The sequence below is a fragment of the Carassius auratus genome, chromosome 24 (genome assembly GCF_003368295.1).
Source record: "Carassius auratus strain Wakin chromosome 24, ASM336829v1, whole genome shotgun sequence".
Classification (NCBI taxonomy): Eukaryota; Metazoa; Chordata; class Actinopteri; order Cypriniformes; family Cyprinidae; genus Carassius; species Carassius auratus.
Genome location: NC_039266.1, coordinates 10,311,729 through 10,336,630, shown reverse-complemented (window position 1 = coordinate 10,336,630; position 24,902 = coordinate 10,311,729). Strand labels below are relative to the sequence as shown.

The following is a 24,902-nucleotide window of genomic DNA, read 5'->3' as shown; positions in this document are numbered from 1 at the left end:
GGGCAGTCGGTAAAAATAGGACTTTTATTTTGAAATATATATCATAGTCAGCTGTGAGAACAACTTTTGAGTTAGTAGCAGTAGTTCCACACAAGGCGAAAGATTCTGAATGGTGCTCAGAAATGTCGTCTCAAATTGGATGATCACTAGGTTTTGGGACACAGCCATTGTCTGAACTGAAGTGTGGGAGGTTGTGACGTGTGTTGTGTTGAGTTGTTGCCTAACAACCTCTGCGTCTGCAGCGTCTCCCCATCCGCTCCATCTCCTTCTCTTCCAAACAAAGTCTTTCTTAATTTCTATGCCCAACGAGCTGCTTATTCACTCTTGTGTTACTGATAAGAGCTTCATCTGATAACGGCTTCTGTCTTGTCCAGAGTTTTTTTTCTTTTATTTTTATCAACTGCTGAGTCTGGTTTGGGAGAATATGAATGTCAACATCAGCAACTTTAGAGAGGAGAGAAAGGCGAACACAGAAGAAGCGCCTTACATGGAAATGAAGGTAAGCTTAATCTCTAATAGTAATAGTGTTAAAACACGAACATTGTATGTCTATGTATTTATATTTCAAGTTCTTGTTTTATTACTTGTCTTTCCTTCATAGACAAGTTTTGGTAACAAGGAGAACATCAAGCCTGCTCACAAAAAACAACCTTCTCACCCCAAACAGACCAAAGGCAGGATTTATTTCAATATAATTTCAGTCAAATTCATATATTCAGTGCTTGCTATTGGAGGTTACATTTTAAAATCATTGCCTGTTCTTTCTCACTTATTGAAAAATTCCATTTAAGATGTTTCATGCTGTCGTCTTATTTCCAGAAGAGAGTTTTGGCCTCAGTTTACCTCTTGGAGAGGAATATGAAAGAAAAAAGCAGAAGTTAAAGCAAGAACTACGGCTTGATTACCGAAACTTTATGGCTGAGGTACACTGTGCTCCTCTGATATATTATAATATTTCAAAAACAATATGGAATAGGCCTATATGATAAAAATAAATTACTTGCACGCCTGTTTCTCTTTTGATGTTTTTTGAACTATGTATTTAAATAGTTTGTGTTGATGGTTGTTAATCATATATATATATATATATATATATATATATATATATATATATATATATATATATATATATATATATTTATATATATTCTTTTTATATATATATATATATATATATATATATATATATATATATATATATTTTTTTTTTTTATAAATAATTTAATTTAATAATGTTTTAATTAGTTTCTTATTTTTCTTCCTTAGAAAAAAAATCTTATTATTGCTGATCCACTTCCACAGTCCCACATGATGTCTCTCCCCATAAAAGAACATAGATCAGCAAAGGTAAAATATGTGTTTGCTGTCCATTTGTAAACTTAGGCATCACTAGAGCAAATTCCACATTTGGTGCCAAGACCTGGTCCAAACCGTTGCACAAAGACCCTCCCGTACTGTTTGGCAAGCCCTCAGTGACATGATAAATAATTTGCTTACTCTGACTGGATAAGGTGTCTAGTGGCAACCAGTCTATTGCTGAGCTGCAGATTTGTTTTGCATGCACATTTGAGATTTGTACAGTCGTAAAATAGGTCTTATACTATGAATAATTGTTTATTGCTTTATTAATTTAACAGTTTTGTGATTCTACCCAGGAAAAGCTGCAGGGTGAGAGGAACAAGGAATATAATATGTTTCTCCGAGGGCGAGAGGGAGCACAGAAAATAGGGAAAACTTCAACTACCCCACAGGTTTAAAAGAAATAAAGCATTATTTTGTTGATATATGACCTATACATCTACATTAATAAATAAACTTCACAAATGTCCTTGTTGAAGTACAGTTTAAACATTTTTAAAGGAATAGTTCACCCTAAAATGAAAATTTGCTGATGGTTTACTCACCCTCAGCCCATTCAACATGTAGGTGAGTTTGTTTCTTCACCGGGAAAGATTTTGAGAGATGTAGCATTACTTCACTTGCACACTAATGGATCCTCTGCAGTGAATGGGTGCCGTCAGAATGAGAATCTAAACAGCTGATAAAAACATTGCAAGTAATCCACACAGCTCCAGTCCATCAAATAACATCTTGTGGAGTAAGAAGTGGAATTAAGTAACTGGCACTAGCTAAAATACTCTATCCATAAAATTGTTTCCTCCAGTGGAATTTTCAGCAAATTATCATTCAATTCAACTACTCTTTTAAAATTCAGTAGACTTGAACCTCACCTTGAATCCTCAGCATATCTTGATCATGTTTCTGTCAGGACCTGGAGAGGGATCGGTTTGGCTCTATTACTCCGAAGTACCCTGCTGGTTCTCTAGAGGTAAAAGCGCAAAAGGCCAGTCAGAGCCCGGAGGACACAGTGTTCTCAAAAAGGGATGTTGCCACTCTGACTGAGCCCATTTCCGGAGTGCCTAAGGTATCAAGACCACGGAGACGCTGGGGAGAGACGCCAGATCGCTGGGGAGGCCCTCACCGAGATCACACCAGTTCTGATGAGGAGATAGAGCTCCTAGAGAAAGAGAGGCACACAACTGTACAGGAAGACACGGACAAAACCAGGAGAGGAGGAAAATATGACAACAGCTCTCACAGGTGCATCTTATATGTTCTCTCTATTGCTTCCTGTTTATTTTGGTGGCACTCAGAAGCTGATATGGTTATATTTGAGGAAACATAATAAGAATAATATTCTCTTGAGGGAATTCTGTCTTGATGGATTATAATTAGGACCATATGGAACTGATGAAAACTCCAGGGATTTTGAGCACAGGTCATTTACAAAATGATATATCTATTCTGCCCCACACATGTTCATTGATTAGACTTTCTGGAATATAATTGCATTTTGAAAGGGTTTTAATCTTGCGCACATAAAAGTTAAATATTTGTAGTTTATTTAATGACATTTTACAAATTACCAACACATTTTAACGCAAATAAGTACAAGCTGAAGATTTTTCCACATTGGAATGTGGGGAAAGAGTACAGATTTATCACAAATCAGTCTGCAAAACGTAATTCTGATTAATCGCTAGTGTCCTTGTGTGGTCAGATATTTTTAAACAATGGCAAATAAACATGATAAATAACTCGCACATTATAATTAATTAAATGAGTAATTCAGTACGCATTAAAAACGCCAGTATTGTAAAATGTTATATATAAAAATTCGAATTATCAGCAGCCATTACTCCAGTCTCACATGATCCTTTATAATTAAATAAATATACATGAAATATATACTGTAGGCTGATTCATTTATTTTTGCTGTAGGCTGAAAAAAATTGGGTTTGACATCAAAAGATGAATACGAGACAAGATATCAACATTTCAGCTTTCATTTCTAGGTATTTTCATCAATATCTGATAAGCACAACTTAGAAGATAGCACCTTTTGTTTGTACCCACCATTGCTCATGTGACCAAAAGGATAGGAATAGATAAACTTAAACTAGATTAAAGTGAATAAGACTTAATATTTGGTTGCAACTCCTTTGCTTGCAATAACTGCATCAAGCCTGTGACCCATGGGCATCACCAAGCTTTTGCAGTCTTCTTTTGTGATGCTTTTCCAGGCCTTCACTGCAGCCTCTTTCAGTTTGGGGGTTTACTCCCTTCAGTCTCTTCTTTAGCAGGTAAAATGCATACTCGATAGTGCTTAGGTCTGGAGATTGACTTGGCCAGTCTAAAACCTTCTACTTTTTGCCCCTGATGAACACTTTTGTTGCTTTGGCACTGTTTTGGGTCATTATCTTGCTGCTTGATGAAGGATCTCACATTCAGTTTGGTTGCATCTTTTTATAAATTGGCAGGCAAAATGTTTTCTGAGGCTTGTCTCCTATTGTTTGGTTTGCATCTTCTGGTGTACCCTCTGTACTTTTGTTCATGAAGTCTTCTGCGAACAGTAGATTGTGATACATTTATTCCTGCCCTCTGGAGGTTGTTGCTGATGTCACTATTAACAGTTGTTTTAGGGTCTTACTTTACAGCTGTCACAATGTTTCTGTCGTCAGCTGCTGATGTTTTACTTGGTCTACCTGTTCGAGGTCTGTTACTTACTACACCACTGTTTTTTTTTCTTCCTCAGGACATTCCAAATGGTTGTACTGGCTATGGCCAGTGTTTGTGCATTGACTCTGATTGATTTTCCATCTTCTCTTAGCTTCACCCTTCCTTGTTTTTCACCCAGAGACAGCTATCTGGTTTTCATGTTGGTTATACATCAAACTATAAATGCAGTCTGTAAAGGCAAAATCCAAATCTAAAACTGAGCACATACATTCAGTGCTATTTATCATATAAATAATCAATATAATAGGACACATCAGGGCAACAAAACACACCTGTCAGTCACATGTTCCAATACTTTGGTAACATCAGCAATGGGTGGGTTCAAACAAAAGGTGTTATCCTCCAAGTTGTGTATCAGATCCAGATGAAAATACCTGAAAATAAAAGCTGAAATGTTGATCTCTTGTCTCGTATTCATCTTTTGATGTCAAACCCAAATGTTTTTAGTGTTATGTGTTCCTGTGGCTCAGTGGTAAAGCATTGCATTAGCAGCACAAAAGGTTGTTGGTTCGATATCCAGGGAACACGTTAGGTCAAAAATGTTAGCCTGAATGCACTAAGTCGCTTTGGATAAAATCGTCTGCTAATTGCATACATTTATTTAATATATATATATATATATATATATATATATATATATATATATATATATATATATATATATATATATAAATAAATATATATATATGTTTAAATGGAAAGAAGATGGTTTAATGGTTTAAGCAGAGAAGGCGGCATAAATGTGTTTTTACAGTAATATTGTAGAGGACGTCAAATTAACAGCCTCAATCAAACCAACAATATCTGTGAAAGAGAACTATTATCACCATAGCAACATTCAAATAAAAATAACTTGAACAGTTGAGGAGCCAAATATAAGCAAATGTAGAGAGTAGAAGGGTTGTACAGGCTGTAAACTCTGTTAAATTTGACGTCTTTCCTACTAGACACAGTCAATGCAGACAGCTGTCAGGAGAATAGTCAGTTCCTATCTGCACTTCTACTCAAGCACTGATCTGCAATTAGAGTAATTGGGGTTTAAAGCCAATCTTTCATTGAAAATCAAACTGCAGTGAATCAATTAGCTGAAGGGGCAATTACTCTAGCCGAAGTCTGTATTTATAAACCCTACTATTTTTTTGCTGTCTTTCCAGTCCGTCTGTGGTGGGAAAAAAATGAAAGACATGATGGTTTTCAGCCTTCATTTTAACTTTAAGATTTCATGTCTTTTGTAGGATTTTTCTACTTGAGGTTTTCTAACAATACAAAGACGGGAAACGCTGATTTCGATGGATCGGCTGGATTTATTGTCCATTCTGTCAGTGGAATCGTATTGATCGGTGTTGATGGGGAGGCTTAAAGGCTCTGATGGCTCACTGTTGTTCACTGAATATGTGATAGGTGTGATGTAACAGTTTAGTCAGGGCTGCAGAGATCAGGGTGTGTTTAGTGTAAGACACTAGATAGAGGTTTTTGTTCCTTTGTGTGAATTATTATTATTATTATTATTTTTGATGAAGTCTACAAGCACCGACTCCAGCGCAAAGCAGATCTGTCAACGAGCAGAACATGACTGAGTTTGCAACAGGACTCATGATTGGTAAGACCGTGAGTGTTAGGTCAAATCAAACTGTATGTAGAATTAATATATAAAAATGTATGTAATTTCTGACCAGTGACTGGGTTATTTAGGTGCTACTGAAGGTGATGAGGCCTCTAAGAGGAGGAAGGAACGGTACAGACTGGAGCTGCTGCAGCAAATAGCCGAACAACAGAAGAACAAAAGGAAGTGAGAAACATCACTGTTTGTAGGTAGTTGAATTAAAACCTTTAAACGCTCAAATATTCACTTCACCATCTAAACTCAATTTTACAGGGAGAAGGAGCTAGAGTTGAGAGTCGCTGCAACAGGCGCTGTTGATCCTGAAAAAAAGGTGAAGATTCTCAGGCTTTTGAATATTCATTGCTTTCTATTTAGATTTTTTAAAGTTTCTTTATTAAATATACAAAATAGGTTTTATTTTAAATTCATTAATACGCATAACATTTCTAGATGTTTAATTATATAACATTTATTATATTTGTTAATATTAAAATCTAAGATTGAAAAATTGGAAATAACTAGGGGGTGTGCTGCTTTTTTTGCATAATTACATTTTCAGGGCAATTTTAAGATTTTTTTTTTATTTAAACAAGAAGTAAAATTATAATATAATATAGTATTATATAATTATGAAGTAATAATAAAATGAAAATGAAGCCTATTTCATGCTAAATATTTCTTTTTATTTTGTCTTTAAGCTCTTTAAATTATTATGAAACATTCAGTATGCAAATACTCTCAATGGTTCTAAAATGTGCTTTATTTTCTGGTGGCCATTATGAAATAGAAAAAAAAGGTTCATACAAATCATGTAATACATTTTTAATAGGTGATTATCAGTGAATAACTTGAATTTTGGCCTGTTTCTCACACAAAGTAATTGTATGGCTTTAGAAGATTTATAATATAACATTCAAGAAGATGTTTTTGTTCCTCTCTCATATTGAAACAGAATCGATATACTAGACTTTAAAACACATTTTCACTGCAGCCATAGTTGTGCAACACCTTCTGTGCTACTATTTACAGCCGTCACACTTTGTTTCCCACAGCCAGACAGAATCAAACAATTTGGTGCCGTGACCCAGGAACACGAGGGCAGGAGAAGGGATGCATCCTACCACCCAGGGCTGGGTCTAAAGGAGTTCAGGGCAGACTCTGGCAGGCGGCTCAAAGAAGAGAGACTTCCACAGCCACCAAAGGAGACAGCACCCCCCGAGAGACCCCGTGTTGCTTTCCAGTCTCCATCTCTAGACCACAGCACTGTCTTAAGCCAGCTGGCTAACACACCAGGCCTTGGTCTGGAGCCTGGAGCAGGGTTTGGGGCCATTGATACCACCTCTGTTACTGAAGACAATCACAGAAGCCTCTCAAGAACCCTGGGGGAGATAGTTGCCCCAAGGTTTGTCTTCGATTTGGAGTTATGTTCTTAGATTTTGCACCAAAACAGCAATTGTACTGAAATGTAATGTAATTGTACTGAACACAAAAGATAAGCTATTTAATAATATACCTTAATAATACTATAGACAGGATTTTATGAAATACGTCTGTTTTTTTTTTAATGTCAGAATTACAGGTGCGCGTCCTCCGTTGGGGCCCTCCCTCCCTGACTCCTATCAAACTCCTTATGATAATGCATATTACTATTATGGAGCAAGAAATCCTCTAGATCCCAATCTGGCCTACTGTAAGTAGCTTAACCACATATATAAAATTTGGTTAAGCTAAATACATGTAATGTAAATAGCATTGTAATGCAAAAGTCAATTTTCTGATGAATGTAGCGGTTGATTGCATGTTTGTTTTATTTGTGTAAGATGGAGCGGCTGTGGGTCAGCAGGCCCTCATCCCTCCAGAAGCACAGTGGCCTGTTCTGCAGCCTCCGTCTGGAGGCCTCACACAGTAAGCATGAGTTTTCATACAAAATGTCAGTTATTTAGCTACAGAGTTTAGTTGGTCACATGATTTTACAATGCTTTTGCAAGTGGCTTATTTAACTGTCATTTAATTGCACCTCATTAAAAACAATACACATTGAAATGACAAGACAAAAAAAAGTCTTTTAAAAAGATTTTAAGTCATAATGTTTGAGTCACTTGGTAATCATTTTTTTAATGGCAAGTTATGCTGAGGTACCAGTAGGGGGCACATTTATTCAGATATAATAGAATACAATGCTTATCTCTGTCTTTCCATAGAGCGATCAGCCATGCTGGAGTTGTTCCATCAGGACCAGCGTTCTTTGCTCCGAAGAGGCTGCAGCAGCCTAAAGAAAGTGCTGTTAGCTATCAGGAAGCCCTTAAGCAGCAGGTAACCTCACAATAATGAATGTTATGAGATGAATTATCATGCCGTAGAAAGGGTGCAGATGATTTTAATTTAATTTATGTAAAAGGTGCACTAACAGGGTTACACAGCTTTACATTTTAATCAGCAAAAATGTATTAATTAACATTCTTTAATTAACAGTCATATTACAACAATGACTTGAATATTAATAACAGATTATGTCAGAATTTTGAGGTCAAGACCTCAGACATTGGATAAAAATCATGTCAAGTCAAGATCAAGTCATTTAAGGAGTGATGATACAGACACGTTTATTAAAGCTTGCTACTTTTCAAGATAATAGCATTTCAAATTAAATACTTTATTAAATTATGTTGGATAAAAAATATTTGCATGTACACTACTATTCAAATCTTCGGAAAGATGTTGTTGACAGAAGTCTTTTATGCTTACCAATAGCGCATTTATTTGATAAAAAATACAGTAGAAACTCTAATATTGTGAAGTTATTATTATTGTTATTATTATTACAATTTATCTTAAATAAAAAAAATAAAAAAAAAGTTTTCTTTTGTAATATATATTTTTTTATTTAATAAAAAAATGATCTGTGATGGCAAAGCTGAGTTTTCAGTTTTTAGTGTCACATGATCCCTCTGAAACATTTCTTATTTTCAATTTTGAAAACATTTTGAAGTTAATATTCCTTAATATTTTATTGATACCTTTTTTAAAATGTAATAAATGTATGCACTTAGCAGATGCTTTTATTCAAAATGACTTACAGTGCATTCAGACTATACATTTTTTTTTACCAGTATATGAGTTCCCTGGGAATTGAACCCACAACCTTTTGCGATGCTAATACAATACTCTACCCCTAAGCCACAGGAACTTTTTTCTATAGTCTTTGAATATAAAGTTAAAAAGAACAGCGTTTATTTGAAATAGAAAAATCGTTCATAACCCAAACTTTTGAATGGTACTTTGAATGCTATCTAATAGTTTTATGTACAAAGTAAGACAAAGAAATGTTGTGCCTCTAATGCTTTTAAAAATGTAGCGGTACATCAAAACCTACACTATTAATGGAAAGTGGTGATATACTGTAACAAAGCATTAATATTATGAAGTAATTTGCTTGATTTGGCTGTAGATTCAGGTTTACCTCAGTGGGATGTCAGATGATATCTTTATATCATAATGACTGAGACACAGATGAAGGAATTAGGGAGGACAAATTGCATTATCCTCCTCTATTTCCTCAGGGCAACTTTGATCCTGAAAGATATATATAGTTAGAAAGCTGTTTGTTTAACTGCCTGGTTGCAAGATCATTGAGTATGAAATAGAAAGTTCAGTATGAACTGAAAGTTTGAACTTTCCTCCTCTGTGATTTTAATGTTACATTCTTACAATATCTGATATTTGAGTTTTTTTTTCCAGGCAGGCAGCAGAAATCTATTAGTTGTTTGTAGTATGAACAGCAAAAAAAAAAAGAAATTGTGGAAATGTGTCAGATAGGATTTACACTTGTAATTCAGTTGGGATTTGAAAAACAAATCAGATGATGTACAGTGTGAACAAAGCCTAATTGTCTAAATTGTGGTGCACAGATTCAAGAACAACAGCAGAGACGGTATCGCGAGAAGGTGGAAAAAGAGCTGTCTGATGCTAAAATAAAGGCTGAGATGAAGGCCTACGAGCCCTGGGGAAGAGCAGGAGGAGGAGCCCCTCTTAGGGACGATCATGGAAACCTCATCAGTACGGAGTTCACACTTCACTCAGTCAACTCCCTGTCCATAGTCAGCTGCTATCACTGCAGTTTAATAAGGCTTTAATTAGTGCAACCCACAAATGGTGGGCTGTTAGTGGAAGTACTGCAAAATAACAAAAAGTTTACATACCCTTTGCGGAATCTGCAAAAACATAATCAATTAAAAATAATGCAGTATTATGCATTTTTACATTTATTTTATTCAGCTTTTTTTTTTTATAGAGTTGACAGTATTTATATGTATCAGTGTTCCTGAGGTCATGGAAATCAAGACAATTAAGAGAAAAAAAATAAGGATTAATTGTGGAAATTCTGACAGTGAATATGAGATTTTCTTTTTCTAGTTTTATTAGAATAATTATTTAGCAGCTAGAAGCACTCTTTGTGAGTGTTTACCCAGTAATCATGAATGACTGGAAAAATCTCAAAATGCTCATTGGAGTTTAATATACTAAATATTAAATCTACACTGAACAAAGTTATAAACTAGGGATATGCCGGTATCATATTTTCCTGTTGCGATTAATTGCTCATGCTTTTATCACAGTATACGGTATTATAACGGTATTGAAATTTAGTTTTTAAAAAAGTGGTCATAATAAAAGTATAGCAGGTTAAAAATGGGGGCAAAAACAAAAGTGTTTCATTTATAATTTTGTTCAGTGTAAATATTAAACAGTAGTAATGTGTGTTTGTGTAGATGGGTATGTAAAACTATGATATGTAACAGCTATATACTGCTTTTTTTGTCTCATGCTTACCAAGGCTGCATTATTATATTGATTTTATCCAATATAAAGTATAACATTTACACAATCCTTCAGAAAATAATTTAATGTCTTTTTACAGTCCCTTTTGAACAATCTAATGTGATTTTTTTTTTCTTTTCTTGTTTTGTTGCAAAAAGCAAAGCAAACCATGAAAAATAAAATAATAATTCTTACTGACCCAAACTTTTGAACTCTAATATAAATCACAAGCTTCCCACTTGTAGTTGCTCTGTGGCGTCAGTTAATTATCATATACAGTTTGTATATAAATATTCTGTACATGCTATATGTTTTGATCATCAAACTGATACTGAAAATTTCTGGTATAAATTATAGTAATGTCACATTTTTGTGTTTCCAGGTGATTTGAAACGAATGCATAAAACAAACGTGGAAGCGTATGATTCTGGAGGCAGAGTAGCCCAGATTCCAGTGGCTTCTAGAACAGGTGACAGAAACTTTACCTCATGCATCAAATACTGTGGCAACAGAATTACAATTTGACTCCCAATCATAAAAAGCTTGAGATGAATTTGAATGAAATTAAATTTTGCATCTGCAATGACATGCACTTAGTGGAGGCTATTAATAGGTACAGTATATTTAAAACTAATATACATTTATACTTATATTATACTTAATTTATACTAGTATTGTGTATACTATCATCAAACCTTTTAGAAGCTAAAAATAAAAGACCTTTGCATGCAATCCATCCAAATCTTTTCTGTCCCTGTAGAGCCTGCAGTTTTTCGCTCTTCTCAGCCGTCTGTGCAAGCCCGGGGTAACCTTTTCAATGAACTGCCCACTCTGCAGCAACTCCATGATCAGGAAAAGTACAAGGATTGTTTGAAACAGCAGGTACGGACATTCAGTCAACTCTGGATTCTGCTGTCTGTGCTTTTGGCCTGCCATCTCAGTTGTCTTGATCTTTGGGATGAACAGATCGAGGAAAAGAGAAGAAAGGAGGCAGAAGAGAGAGAGCGATCCAGGCTGGAGGAAGAGAAAGAAGAGAGGCGGCTGGCCGAACAGCGAGCTCGGATCCAAAGGGAGTACGAGGAAGAGCAGGAGAGGAAGCGTCAGAAAGAAAAAGAGGTTCTTGTTTTGCAGTTATATCATGTGAATCCCAAAAATGGCCCACAGAGAGGAAGATGTATTCACTTTGGAGCACTGGTCTTGACCCAGATTGAGTATTTGAGTGTGTTAAGCTTGAAATAGTCTATCCTCTAAAGGCTTTAACCCAGTGTCCTAACCAAGCGTGACAAAAAACAGCAAATGATAAAAACTTTCCCTTATAATCCCTAACAAACAGCAACTTTTGAATGCCTGTCAATGGAGAAAAGATGCTTTTTACCCTCGTAATGGTGTAGTTACAACATCTACTGTACCAGCAGGCACAATGCCAACATTATGGTGAAATTTCACAGCCAGAATAAATTTATATCCATTGTCAGTGAAGCACAACTCATGTTCAAACCAAGTAATTTTCCATCTTTCTGTTAGTCAACATGGTGAATTAACTTGACCAACTTAAATCCAATGTAAAATCTGTGTAAAATCACATTAAATTCCGGATTCCTAGTGAAATTATGTAGATTTAATATTTAAAATGAATGGAAAAACGGTAGGATTTTTATATGTGAAAATTAGATGAACAAGACACAATCCAAATTAAAAGAAAGGTACAGAACCACAGGATTTGTACTACTTTGCTGTCACCTATTTCACAGCAAATGAGCAAAAATGAGGAGTTGGTCAGGCAAGCCGAAGAGCGTCGTAAAGAGGCTGAGAAAATAAGGAAAGAAGCAGAGGAGAAGGAGAACGAAGCCCTGAGGAAGAAACAGGAGAGAGAGAAACAGACACATCAGGAGGAGGTGAGGAGTGCACATTATCAAGTCTGTTACATTTGTTCAGTTGTGCACACAATGTACTGACACATTATTCTCAAATACCAAAAGGTCCACAGGGCACCGTCACCACCCCTACCAGCCCTGCAGAAGAAACTACGTCAGCAGACCCCCAGACCTCCATCGGTGGATAGCCACCGCTCTTCTGCAACTCTGTCTGTGAGTGAAACGCATGCGCACAGCTACTTCTCTGAATGCCATCTGAAGTGACTAATTGTAGTTTTTTATGTTTGTTTCAAACAGATGCGATCAATGTCAGCACCACATTCTCCTCCAGTGCCTGCACGCAGGAACGAGATCAGGGCCACAGGTAACTTATATCACATCCTGTAGCCACCAGAGCTGTAAAGAGCTGAATCCCTGAATTGTATACTGACTTTGGGTTTCAGAGGATAAGCGTACGGTGATCAGGGAGTTATCGGCCTTGCGTAGGCAACTGCGGAGCGAACAGAGACGTCTGGAGGGAGAACTGATGCAGCCTAACAGAAATGATCACACCCCTCCTGTTCACAGCAGGTAGCAAACATCCTACACAGATACATTCAGAACATGTGTGGTCTCTTAGAACCTATAATAAAGTTATTTCCCCAAAAAAACATCTTCAGTGATCAATACTTTCTGGAATAATGACTGCTTAACTGCATATCTGACCAATGTCCCTATTTATTTGGTAATTAGCCATGTAATGTGGGATAATGTAGTACAGTCAACAGGTCAATATCACAAGATAAACCATGCAAGATCATCTTGGCAAGGTTTATGTTGTCCATTTGACCCTTATGCTTTACATATTGGACAGGCCAAGAGAGCACCTCCCGGAGGATGTTTTTGAAGTGGCGAGGCTACGCAAACAAGTCCCCATCAGGAGGCCTGCTTCCCACACTACTGCAGCGGTCAACATGCAGAACCTGCAGGAGTTTAACCATCTGAAGTACAGAGGTAAATGTGACACCTGTCTTTACAGGTCTGTAATTTCACCCAACCATGATGGCTCCCAGAATCCCATTCAACTTCATTACCTTCACATATCCACCAATAGCCACATTCATTTCCTGTTACTCACTCTGATCCTTTGTTAGCTTCAGTATAACATCAAAATATTACCATATGCTCTTTAAATGCCTGTTAAAGTCACACATTCCCACACTGGCTAGATGAGTTCAGCGAAATACTGCATGCCAAGATGGCCTACGAGTGGACTGACTTCCACTGACGGATTTCTAGTTTTTGAGTCAACTCTAACACATGTGCTGACTGGATGGATGGGTGGATAGAGTGTGAAGTTAATAAAATAAAAAGCAGCTATTTGTAATCGAGGTTATTACTGTTAACTACAAATAATTGATTACATTAAATGAAAAGAAGCTGAAATAAAATATAAAAATATATAAAATAAAGATACATAGGAATCTGAAAAAATGATAAACGCATAGTAAAATTACTAAAATGAAAACTGAAAATATAAAAGCTAGTTCAGAAATAAAAGCGGATTCAAAATGGGAAAAAATACTGTAATAGTATATAAATAATACTAAAAACAGTCTGTTTTAATTATGCTTGCGTCCACAGAGCAAAAACCTGGATATGGTTGAATGAAACTAGGATTATTTTATGTCCACTGTCCTGATGCTAATATAGTATCAAATGTTAATGTGCTTTCTTAGAGGAATATCAGTTTCATGTCACTCATGAAGACTTTTAACCTTATTCTCTGCTCAAAAGAAAGATTCAAGAGCTCTTCCTCTCCATCTGCCCACCTCATGGGGTAAATCGGTCGTATCAGTCATCAAACCTCCCTGCAGAGAAATGAGTAGCATCTCTGTGAACCGTGACTCAGCACTTGGCTCCATGCCCTTGTTTTGTCATGCTCTTTATTTTAGCTCTGATTTTCTCTCTACATCGCTGTGCCAACTGCTTTGGCCGTATCAGAGCTGCTGTTCTCCTGTCATGCGTGATGCACAACACTTATTTGGTATATGAGTCAGTGTTTTCTGTGAATGGATAATGTTTGTCAGTGTGCTGCTTAATATCTGTGTTCAGCGTCCCTGCATTATCTGTCAGTAAAACTGTAGTCCTGGAAGAGAGGATGACTCTTATCTGTGTGTGTGTGTGTGTGTTATCAGATGGTACATCTCGTGAAGAGGTGCGGCAGGCGTATCCTGACTCCCCCAGTGATGATCACGGTCTAGATATCCAGCAACAGGCTCTGTTACGACAACAGCAACGAACCATCAACAGCCTGAGGAGGGGCAGAGCTCCTGGTCAGTCAGTTACACAAAAGTATTAAACAGCACAACTACTTTCAACATCGATATTAAAAAGAAGAAATGTATCTTGAGCCACAAATCAGCATATTAGAAAGATTTCTGAAAGATCATGTGACTGAAGACTAGAGTAAAGACTTTAATAAAAATTAATGTAATAATAGTTCACAGTATTGCTATTACTGTATTTTATGATCAAATAAATGACACCTTCGGGAGCATAAAAGTCGATTCACAGAAAGAGTGATAATTATAATGATAAAAAAATAGTTATATACACCACAACTATAATGATAATGTCAAAAAGAAACAATAATGTTGCTCTTGTTTTTCCCAGCTGAAAAGCTTGAGCATTTTAAAGGGGTCATGTGACATTGGTAAAAAGCACATTATTTGGTGTAATGCAATGTGTTTACGTAAACACATTATTTTCCACATACCATACATTTCTGCCCTGCTTTTCTGTAACGCATTGATTTTTACAAAGCACATCATTCAGAAAACCACAGTGTGCGCTAATTGGCCAGCTGTCCAGTGCATTGGCCGAATACCTCAAGCATGTGAGAGAAATGGTAAATGCCTTAACCATTTTTGGAGGAAGACAAAAATACAGTGAGAATAAAAGTTACACCTTCTTTCTTTGCATATATATTTGGGCGGTGTTATGCAAATTTTCCCACACAGTGATGTAGATTTGTGGGGTCGTGTTTTAATGGGGCGTTTTAGGAAGGTGTGGCTCAGTCTTAAAGAGTTAGTTCACCCCCAAAAAATAAAATGATCCAATGTTTTACTTACCCTCAAAGTATCCTAGGTGTACATGACTTCAGACAAATCCAATCGGAGTTACATAAAAAAAAAAAAAAATTCCTTGCTCTTCCAAGCTTTAGAATGGGAGTAGGCGGGTATTTTTGCTCAACAGTCCAAAAGTAATCAAATAAAGCTTGTGCATCCATTATAAAACATGCCTCACATGGCCCTAGGGGGTGAATAAACCCTATACAAGTATAAAATAAAGGCCTACGGTTCGGGCTGGGCGATATATCTAACGATATGATCATGTGCATCTAGTCAGTAAATCCAGTTCCGTGATTACTGCTAAATCACCATCACCTGCTTTTAAATGGAGAGGCATTTAATAGACAGAGCCGTAGATCTCTGACGAGCTACGCAATATTGCGTTCATTACCGAAGGCAATACATCTTGGATAATGAACGCAACATTGCGTAGCTTTTTGCGTAGATTTACTGATTAGGTGCACATGATCATATCATTAGATATATTGCCCAGCCCTACCTCATGTAGGAAATCGATGCATTTTGTAAAAAAAGAACTATACTGACTGTTCCGGGGCGGATGATGAAGGACGTACGCATTGCGCACTTCACAGTTTATATATACAAAACAACACTCCAAAGACAAAGGAAAACCTGAATGACCTCTTTAAAGTGGCAGAAAATGTATCTGCCATGCACATGCCGTGTGCCATGTGTAATAAACAGAGCAATATAATTTGTTGATGTGGATGCTAATATAGTTACCGTTATAGTTATCCTTATATTTGTGGTTCTTGGGCTGAATGGGCCTTAAGAGACTTTCAAAATCATTAAAGAAACCTTTTAAATGGTACTATATAAATAAAATATAGAATTGCTGCAAATGACATTTAAAAACTCATACAGTACCTGTATTTCCTGGGCAGATTACTTTGACATTGTGTCTTCAGAGCAGCGGCATCATAAGCAAGTGAGTTGCGTGTGCACCACCTAAAAAATCTTGACTGTTTTTCCATGACCCATTTTTCTGAGCCCTTAAAGGGTATCTGCACTCTGTTAGTGCTGGTTCGGTTATTGACTTGTCGTCTTTATTGATGTGTTTATCCCCCCAGAGGCTGAATTCTGCAGAGGATCCGGGCAGACACTTTCTGTTAGACTCAGAGAGCGCCTTTATTAGTAAGTTCGCCTAAAATTAAAAGTGTTTTACTCACAAATGTATCATAAAATACTCTTTCATGTACAAAGTTAAGACGACATTTAGATTACACCCACCAGTAGACATACTTATATATAGGATAAGATAACTCACACAAAATTTAATTCTGTCAGCATCTACTCACCCTCATGTCATTTCAAACCTGTAAGACCTTCATTCATCTTCGAAACACAAATGAGTTATTAAATAAAAATATTGTTTATGAAAGACTGCACTGGAAATTCTACATTCAAGGCCCAGAAAGGTAGTAAGGACATTATTAAAGTAGTCTATGTGACATTAGTGTGACATAATGTTATGAAGCTACAATAATAACTTTTGCGTGCAAAGAAAACAAAAACAAAAACAAAACCTATTCTTCCTCCACGGCACGCCTTTACCATTAATGACATTAATTGACCATTTTCATTAATGTGATATCTAAGTTAAAAGACACTTTAAGGTGTAGCATTAGAGTTTGGGGCATATCGATTAACATCATTTAGAAACAATAGATGTCTATGGGATGTTTACAAGTATAGTGGTATGTGTCAGTATGAGCAGCAGACAATGTGTGACACTGCCGTCAGGCAGCTGCTGTCACTGCCACCAGGGACGAGTTACAGCTAGTGTGACAGCTATGAATACCAGACAGAAGAGAGATTGACTCTGGGGTTAGGATAATGCCTGTCCTCACCGGCACCCCAGAGAGATCGACAGTCACCTTGTAAATGAGTTCCCAAAACAGTCTCAGTCTCATCCATTAAATGCCATTTCATTTGCTCAGTTTCAATTACCAAGCTTTGATTGCTTAACTCGCACATGTTGGAGCTATAGAGAATCGAGAGAGAGAGAGAAAGAGAGAGAGAGAGAAAGGACTACAGAGCCTGCTGTTGCTGAACATTTGTCTGTTGTAAATAACCAATAAGTTATTTCTACACAGACCCCAGTGACGATTCATTCTTTCTGCAATCCCGGCGTGACCAAAGAGCGAGACCGGTAGTCAGGAAGGCAGACATGTCTGAAGTAAGAGCTCCCTCTTATACACAACTACAACCTCACTTGACAAAGGCAAAGTCTTTTGATCTGTTCAAAAACCTAGCTGCCTTTCTTCCTACATGGGCAGCTGACTTCCAAGGTTCAGTCGAATGGAAAAAATATGCAACATATAGAATCATGTTTTCAAAAAGTTGAACTTTTAAACTTGAGCGCCACATTTTTAGAATGCAACGTCTGCAAGATGTGAATGCAACTGTCAGACATGTCCATATAGCAGCACAGTGAAACCTCATAATTGACTGATTTGGAATGCTCTACATAGGCAGCAACTCCCATTGTTGGAATGCATTATGGCAGCGGTTCTTAATTCCAGTCCTCATGCCCCCCCCCCCCCCCCCCCCAACGCTCTGCACATTTTGTGTGTATCTCTTATCACATCAGATGCTTGTTCTATTCTAAATGCCCTGCTAAGTGGACATCACAGGATATTCCGCTATGATTCCAGTTCGAAGGGAGCGTATATGTTCAATTCAAAGGTCATTAAAGTGTACAAGAGGGGAATTTTAATTGTATTTACTTACAGATGTGTTTGTCACACATCACACTTCTCTAGTAAGTTTTGTCGCTGTATTAGCGCAAAAATTTAAATGAATGTTCCGAAAAAATAAACGTCACCTTAATGGAATACTCCACCCCAAAATGCAAATTGTGTCATTAATTACTTAACCCATGTCTTTCCAAACCATTTAAAGCTTTGTTCGTCTTTGGGCCAGAATTTTATATATTTTGGATGAAAACCAAGGTCCAGAAAAGTATGAAAAGCATCGTCAGAATAGTAGAAAAATAACGACTTTAATCAACACATTGTCTCCTCTATGTCTCTCTACATCACAGTAGTGCCATTTTGGAGAATATGAGCTGAACGGAGGCAGCTTACGCTCTTCTGTGTCAGCCGCGACACAAGGATGCGCTGTTTTCCTTCACATCAAAGATTAAATCCACACCTTGTGGTGCGGCTGACCCAGAAGAGTGTAGGCTGCCTACGACCCTCCATTATTGAATGCATCGATTGAATAACATAGAGAATTAATAACTGTACTTTTTTTATGTTGGTAGGATGTGGTAAACCGGTACGCTCGTCCCGACAGCAGTACTGACAGCCAGTCTCTGCACTCGATTACCAGCACAGAAATAGAGCGGCTGAGAGAGCGCACAAAGAACAAGATGACATCGCTGAACAACATGAGAGAACATGATTGGAGATCAGGTCAGGAGCTCTGAATCTGAAAGGAAAATCTCCTTGGGTTGTTAGTTTTGCCCAGCCAGACTACATTTGACTACTGGCATGAAGTCTGGTCAACACTGGAGCTTAATCTTGCGCACTTTGACAGGAAGAAGCCAACATGTAAGAGCTTAAGTGTTCTTTAGTTTTGACTGGGACACTTAAGGCCTTGATATACTCCTGTTGTTTGCAACGTGTGAAAAAAATAAAATAAAATCCCCTTAAAATACACTATACGGGGAGAGTTAGGCATTTAAATATTAAATATAAGCATTTAAAGATACAAGAAAGAAAAAAAAAATGCAATATTAAAACATGACAATAGGTGCAGATTTTTTAGATTACAAAGAATGCAAATTGGGAAAACAATGTAAAAAAATAACTAGATTGTTGTTTGAGATAAACTTATGGTTATCAGCCATATCCAAAGTCTATATCATACATCTAATGAATACAGTAACACAGTTGATGAATGTGTTTACCAGTCAAACAAACTTAGTAGGCTGATTGAAATGTTTGTACAAAATGAGGTCACACCATTTCATTCTTCAATTTTGTTGAAGTATATTGGGGACATTAAGCATATGCATACAGAAAAACGCACAGCTTTTCAAAGTTTACTCCATTTGATTGAGTGACCAAACACACACAGGGTTTTTTTCTGCGTCAAAAAAAAAAAAAAGTCTTTGTGGTGGCTGACAGATCCTTCTTTGCTAGACCTGACAATTATTTTGGTGTAATCAATGTTGAAAAGCATTTAAAAAGTAGCATTGTAAAGATTATTTTAACTAATATTAGATTAAAGTTGATTTGTATAGCACTTTTGACAAATCGTTGCAAAGCAGCTTCACAGAAAATTAAAGTTTCTATTTTAATGTTTCTACATTATATTTAGTAGTAGCTTATCAGAGGTGACTGTCAAGTTGATGTCCATATAGCAAAACTGTAAAGTAAAATTCATGCAGTTAGTTAACGATGTAATCAAACAGACGGTGAACACTATTAACTGCAATGATAATATGTTGCGATTAAACTTATAGTAAAATTTGGTAGTTTAGTATGTTGTTTGAGGGTTGCCATCATCTGAGGTCCTGTGAGGGGTTGGCATCATGTCTTGATGATATTTACGGCATGCACACTGCATGCAAAATGAAGAATACTTTGGGCTTAATGCGACCGACCACAGTTTGCGTGACTTTTAGGGGTGGATCAATCTAGAATCTTGTTTTAGCTACCGTATTTTTTTGACTTAAAGTCGCACCTGAGTATAAGTCGCATCAGTCCAAAAATACGTCATGACGAGGAAAAAAACATATATAAGTCACACTGGACTAAAAGTCGCATTTATTCAGAACCATGAACCAAGAGAAATCATTACTGTCTACAGCCGCGAGAGGGCGTTATATGCTGCTCAGTGTAGACTACAGGAGCAATGAGCAGCATCTCTGGCGGCTGTAGACGGTAATGTTTTCTCTTGGTTCATTTCTCCTGGTTCATGTCAAATTAGTTTTGATAAATAAGTCACACCTGACTATAAGTCGCAGGACCAGCCAAACTATGAAAAAAAGTGTGACTTATAGTCCGGAAAATACGGTACTCAAAAGCTTCTTAATCAGGTAACGCTATGCTTAGCTGTTACAGTGCTGAACACGAAGCCATATATATTATTAGAAGCACTGAGATATGTATCTTGTGCTATCTAGGGGATGTGTCCGCAGAGGAAGGGGAGGAGCTATGGCCACAGGCTCCTCCTTCAACCAATCGGCGCGTATCCATTGACACCATTGCGACAGAACCCTGGTTACGTCCTAGTTCCTCTGAAACACTGAAGAGATTCATGGGCGGTCGCAGGCCATCTAGCCAAAACCACGATTGGGAAGGGCCGTCCACTTACCATGGCTAAATCTCATTCAAGACGCATGATTATGAATTCTTATGCCAGTTTCACTATTTAGCTATTTTGTAAGGAACGAGTTGTATACTTGAGGCCAAAGATGAACATTAACAGTTCATTAGTCCCGTTTCTTTTGTTTCTGTCTGACTTTTGATTGTTGTGAATGAAATATTGCACTTAGAAAATTCTGGAACACTTCCTGTAGCATTAAGAGTCTGTTCCGTCCAGTTAGAGTGCAGTCTGGGAAATTCATTCTGATGCTTCATACTGTGACTTTGTATGAATGTGTAAACTCATGAATTCTGTTTCTCAGGTGAGAGATATAGACTTCCAGTGTTGTAATATGTGATTTCTTTTTCATTTTTAATGATTGTTTTACAACACATGAATTGTAATAGGAATTTGAGCTTATGCAAGCATAAGCTAACAGTCGGAAATGTAATGTGTATTGACTCTTTAATAAATATTTTATGAATTTTTGGGAACACTTCGCATTTCATCTTTATGTGACATGCGTAAGCATTCCATAGTCTTTTTAATGGCTCAGTTTGTGGAGAAATGGGATTAGAAGGAAAAAAAGTCACAAATTGACCATATAAACAATTTATTACGAATTCCAAAACATAAATGAGATTGATCAAATGGTTTCAATAATTTTTATTACATTTTAAATATAGTTTTGACACTAATTTTTTTTTTTTTTTTTTTTTTTTACAATTGTAGTCTCACCAAGGCTGCATTTATTTGATTAAAATGCAGTAAAAACCTTAATATTGTGAAATATTTTTTGCAATTTAAAATAACTCCTCTGTTGTAATATATTTTAAAATGTAATTTATTCCTGTAATGCCAAAGATGAATTTTCAAGTCTTAATTTTTTTTTCCAACGTTAAAAACTAGGGATGTCCCGATCAGGTTTTTTTGCCCTCGAGTCCGAGTCATTTGATTTTGAGTATCTGCCGATACCGAGTCCCGATCTGATACTTCTATAATACATTAAAAAAATAATAAAGAAGAGCGAAAAAACAGATCCATGATGTTCAATAAATTACATTTGGAGATATATTCAAATATAAAACAGCTATTTTAAATAGGCTAGTAAAAATATTTCAAAATTTTACTGTTTTGTAAGTTGCTTTGGATAAAAGCGTCAGCTAAATGAATAAATGTAAAATAATGATTTGTTTATATACTATAAACACTGTTTATCACATAATAAGGCAGAATAGTTTCTATACTGTTATAAATGCTATGTCAATTAGCACTGCATTGTTCATATACTTTATTTATCACCTGCTGGAGATGACTTGAAAAACAATTTATTGTCTTGTTCGTATATTAAGGTCTTCGTGTTTGCATAAGTTTCTGTTTTCCTGTGAAAACGACAGCGATAGCTGGACGCTTTTGTCCATATTAGGAGTTTCCTGATATGACTATCAGCGCGAGAGCCCGCTCTGGCTTCTAGTATGAATGAAACACACACTACATGAAAGTTTAGCGCTCTGTGATGTTCATCTCGCTGTATTCTGGGTCCGAATGAAATATCAGGTCATGCACAGACTATCCTGTTTCTTTGAGTTTGAATTTATATCTATTCACACCAGCTCTTGAAAACAAAGTGATGTCATGCCGCACTTGTTGCTGTTTCTGTGTGGAGTCAAAAAGGTCTAACTCTATGCCACCGCATAACTAAAGATGTGTTAAAAAATAATGAGAATATATATATCCGAGTCCTGATCGGGAGGTAACATCCGATTCCGATCGAGTCTGAAACCACGCGATCGGGCCCGATTTCCGATTACATCTGGACATCCCTATTAAAAACCACTTAACCCCCCCTCCCAACCCCTTCCCTCTTCATAATTAAAAATTCATCAAAGAAAATGCACCAAGTTCCAAAACTTTATTGACCTGATTGAATGTGTGGTGATAATAACCAGTGTCATATAGAGTTGTACAGATCATTTTATTCCATATAGAAAACTTTACAGGGCTGTACCATTAGTAACCCTCACCAGCCAGGAATGCTTCACATCCTTTCACAACATTTTTAAAGCGCAGCTATCATTAATTTCTATACAATACAACCCACCCCCAAAAACCAAAGAGAAGATTTTAAATATATTAACCTTTTTTTATTTTTTTATTTGTACATGTAGAGTGAATCCTAACTGCAAACAGGGATACAAACCAGTGATTCAGATGCAGCTCACATTTAACTCGCCCTCAATGTTCACATTCCAGTTTTTTCCTTTTGAAGGATCTTAGTTGCCCTCAGTGTTTAATTAAAAAAGTGTCAGCATATATAAAATGGAGTAAATCAAACGAATCACTTTATATCGTATTAGAAATCTCTAGCTGGACGGTTATGGAGGGAAAGATGGCATAGTTCAATAATTTATCACAAAAGTAAAAATCTCCAGTGCATTTTGATCAAGAAAACAAAGTGCAGCAAATTTCCGAGAAAAAAACAAAAAAGATACAGAAAATGAAATCTAGTGTTGTGAGATTATATTACAAAGCTGGAATTCTGTACAACTAGTTTCCTCGGAGTTACTCATGCTAATGTTAGCCATTAGCGGTGCAAACGCAACAAAATAAAACAAAAACCACATCACATTGCTTGATATGCAACCCTTCTGTCATTCTTCAAACAGCTTTTAATATAATGCCAAGAGACTGTTTTGAAATATATCTGGACCTTTTGAAGATCTCAAAGGTCAAGTGTTTGTATAGTAGTAGTGATATCCTCATGATATTCTAGATAATTTGATTCTATTGTACAAGGCCTGGTCATTTGTCCATTGGTCGGGATTTAGTTCCTGATCTGGGATTGGCTGTTTGTCCAGAGCAGACCCTCAAAGGGCAGGCGGGGGGTTGATATTAGTACCATCATATCTGACACGATCCATCTTCTCATTCCTCATTGGTTGCAGGAGATCAGATGCTCACGTTCTGCAGATGAAAGGAGGAGAGCGTTGTAGGAACAGGCACTGCTGTAGCTTCTTCTAGGCATCACTGGGAGATTGGACGCCTGAAGGCTGATCTGCTTCCAAAGTCTGGGAGATCTGGAACACCAAACCGATGCGCAGGAAGAACTTGCGCAGGATGGCCCTCAGCTCCGGGATCAGGTCAAACTGCATGATCTCACAAAGCAGAGGGTAGTACCGGGACGCATGGGCCTTGAACTGCAAAGCAAACACGTGTGTTTCAATTCCTTTGGATTTTCTCATTGCACACCGTGGTGGAATCGTATTAAACCTGTGTTGTCTGTGTGTGACTCTGTAATGCATTAGGACTCTAATTGACAAAAGACTAAAAACGACTGAGCACTGATCATTCATATCAATTAGCATATCAATTAAAACACTTTCAGATCAAGCTACTGTGATATGTAATACATCACATTAATAAATAATAAAGTATATGTATTTACCGATATTTACCAGCATTATTGGTAAAAAAAAATAATAATAATGATATTTATATTATGCTTGTTAAGGCTGCATTTGATTAAAATATATTATATTATATATTATATAAAATATTACATTTCAAATGTTTTCTATTTCTTCTTGAAAAGCTGGATTTTTCACTGTCATATGATCCTTCATATATTCTAATATTCTAATTAATTTTATGTTACAAGTCATTACTGTCACTTGATATAGTTGAATGTGTTTTTCTTAAAGAAAAAAAAAGACCAACCCCAAACTTTTGAACAATAGTCTAAATAATATATAAAATTAAATGTATTAATATCAATTAAAAGTGTAAATATTTTAACATATTTACTAGTGCTGTCAATATATTATACTATATTAATGCTCACACATACAGTATTTTTTGAAAACATTTACATGTATATATTACATAAATATTTCATATAAACATAACATTTTTTTTTAAATATATATACACTTGTGTGTGTTTGTTTGACAGCACTAATAATTACTGAATAATAAAAATAAGTAAATGTAGAAATTTTATCAAATATTTTACAAAAACTTAACCAATTTTCACTTAAAGGGATAGTTCAACCAAAATGAGAGAATTAGCAGTTTT

General features: G+C 36.4%; 2 protein-coding genes across 12 annotated transcripts in view; one reads left to right on the top strand and one right to left on the bottom strand.

Moving 5' to 3' along the window:
- Positions 1–75: 75 nt before the first annotated feature.
- LOC113042259 (centrosome and spindle pole-associated protein 1-like) lies at positions 76–23,909 on the top strand. 8 transcript variants are annotated; one of them, XM_026200953.1, is made up of 28 exons: positions 76–499; positions 602–674; positions 820–923; positions 1,267–1,347; positions 1,656–1,751; positions 2,270–2,601; positions 5,601–5,680; positions 5,773–5,869; positions 5,957–6,014; positions 6,736–7,103; positions 7,255–7,373; positions 7,504–7,588; positions 7,885–7,996; positions 9,592–9,739; positions 10,884–10,970; positions 11,262–11,383; positions 11,468–11,617; positions 12,253–12,396; positions 12,481–12,588; positions 12,673–12,739; positions 12,819–12,945; positions 13,229–13,368; positions 14,553–14,690; positions 16,394–16,437; positions 16,580–16,643; positions 17,606–17,688; positions 18,778–18,928; positions 23,774–23,909. In XM_026200953.1, the coding sequence occupies exons 1-28, from the start codon at positions 425–427 to the stop codon at positions 23,800–23,802; spliced, it is 3,282 nt and encodes a 1,093-aa protein (XP_026056738.1). In that variant the 5' UTR covers positions 76–424; the 3' UTR covers positions 23,803–23,909. The 8 variants fall into 8 exon arrangements, 6 of the variants coding, with proteins under 6 accessions (XP_026056738.1, XP_026056734.1, XP_026056733.1 ...); XM_026200949.1 differs by lacking the exon at positions 23,774–23,909 and adding an exon at positions 20,647–21,318 and having other exon boundaries at positions 1,303–1,347; XM_026200948.1 differs by lacking the exon at positions 23,774–23,909 and adding an exon at positions 20,647–21,318 and having other exon boundaries at positions 6,736–7,085.
- The window catches only part of LOC113042258 (brefeldin A-inhibited guanine nucleotide-exchange protein 1-like), a 77,455-nt gene continuing 75,276 nt past the window's right edge, over positions 22,724–24,902 (bottom strand). For all 4 annotated transcript variants that reach the window (XM_026200942.1, XM_026200943.1, XM_026200944.1 and 1 more), the window contains one exon: positions 22,724–24,025. In XM_026200942.1, the coding sequence (XP_026056727.1) occupies positions 23,846–24,025 (180 nt within the window). In that variant the 3' untranslated portion in view covers positions 22,724–23,845. The remainder of the gene's footprint in view (positions 24,026–24,902) is intronic.

Coding starts and splice junctions, on each gene's coding strand:
- LOC113042259 (XM_026200947.1), top strand. CDS start 425: ATGAATGTCAACATCAGCAACTTTAGAGAGGAGAGAAAGGCGAACACA. Junction 11,384..11,467: donor AGGATTGTTTGAAACAGCAG/GTACGGACATTC, acceptor TGGGATGAACAG/ATCGAGGAAAAGAGAAGAAA. Junction 16,644..17,605: donor CTCAGAGAGCGCCTTTATTA/GTAAGTTCGCCT, acceptor ATTTCTACACAG/ACCCCAGTGACGATTCATTC.